This window comes from Haliaeetus leucocephalus, unplaced genomic scaffold (assembly GCF_000737465.1).
Source record: "Haliaeetus leucocephalus isolate CR32 unplaced genomic scaffold, Haliaeetus_leucocephalus-4.0 Scaffold577, whole genome shotgun sequence".
NCBI classification, from domain to species: domain Eukaryota; kingdom Metazoa; phylum Chordata; class Aves; order Accipitriformes; family Accipitridae; genus Haliaeetus; species Haliaeetus leucocephalus.
This window is the reverse complement of record NW_010973013.1, coordinates 6,392,879-6,393,895: the sequence shown is the minus strand read 5'-3', so window position 1 is coordinate 6,393,895 and position 1,017 is coordinate 6,392,879. Positions and strand designations below refer to the sequence as shown.

The following is a 1,017-nucleotide window of genomic DNA, read 5'->3' as shown; positions in this document are numbered from 1 at the left end:
CCGCCCCACAGCCGCCCCCCCCTCGGATGCCCCCCCGCCGCGGTACCCCCCAAACCGCTCCCCTACCCCCTCACGACTACCTCAATCCCTTTCAACCCCCCTCCCAGCAGCCCCAATCCTCTCATTTTTTGCCCTGCGGCCGCCCTCCCGCCTTTTTGCCTCACAGCTCCCTGACCCCCAACTCTCCCCTCAGCGCCTCCCCTACCCTCACCCCCGCGGCACACCTTGGGGCAGGTAATCCCGCCCCACCTAGCAGAAGGGATGCTGCCATTGGCCAGCCGGCGCGCGACCGCCGTCCATCAGCCGGGGGTTCCCCCTGTGATTGGGCAGCCCACCACAGCCGGGGTGGGGTGGGGGGGAGAAAAACTGTGGGGTGCATGGGTTCCCCCCCCTCCACACCCGTGGGGCGGGGACGCGCATGCGCACTGGAGCCGGGGGGCCGGGGCGTTGCCACGCAGGGCTCCCACCATAGCAACCGCTTCCTCCTCCGGGCACGGCGGACCGTGACGTCGGCAGCGTTTCCGCCCGGCTCGCGCCCTCGCCGCTTCCCTTCCTGCTGCCGGAGCCCGCGCCGCGCCCAGCATCCGAGGGGAGAAGCCGCTGCTCCCGCACCGCGCTCCGCCACCCGCCGTGCCCCGCCGACGCCATGGTAGGGAGCCGGGAGCTGCCCCGGGGGGGAGCGGGCCGTTACGCTTCCCCTCCCCCCTCTGCCTCCTCTTCCTCCTCCCCCGCATTCATCCCCGGGGAAAGGGGGGGATGGGGGGCGGGAGGTACCGCCGGCCGCATCCCGGCCTGCGCCGCCGCTGTGCCCGGCGGCATCGCGCCCCTCTTTTCCTTCTCCTTCCCTCCCCTCGGTCCTTTCCGCTCGCCTTTGAACTTGAGGCGGCGGATCCGTTCCCCCCCCTTTTTGCCCCCCCCCCGCCTCCATCCCGCCATGAGGCGGCGGAAGGTTACTCCCCCCCTCCTTGAAGCGATGGAACTGTCCTCTCCCCTTCGTCCTCCCCCCCCCGGGAGGCA

The 1,017-nt window shown here is 72.2% G+C and overlaps 1 protein-coding gene across 1 annotated transcript in view; it reads left to right on the top strand.

The window, feature by feature from the left end:
• Positions 1–413: 413 nt before the first annotated feature.
• The window catches only part of DSTN (destrin (actin depolymerizing factor)), an 11,771-nt gene continuing 11,167 nt past the window's right edge, over positions 414–1,017 (top strand). Inside the window, exon 1 of the mRNA XM_010577800.1 lies at positions 414–649. Coding sequence (XP_010576102.1) covers positions 647–649 — 3 coding nt within the window. The 5' untranslated portion in view covers positions 414–646. The remainder of the gene's footprint in view (positions 650–1,017) is intronic.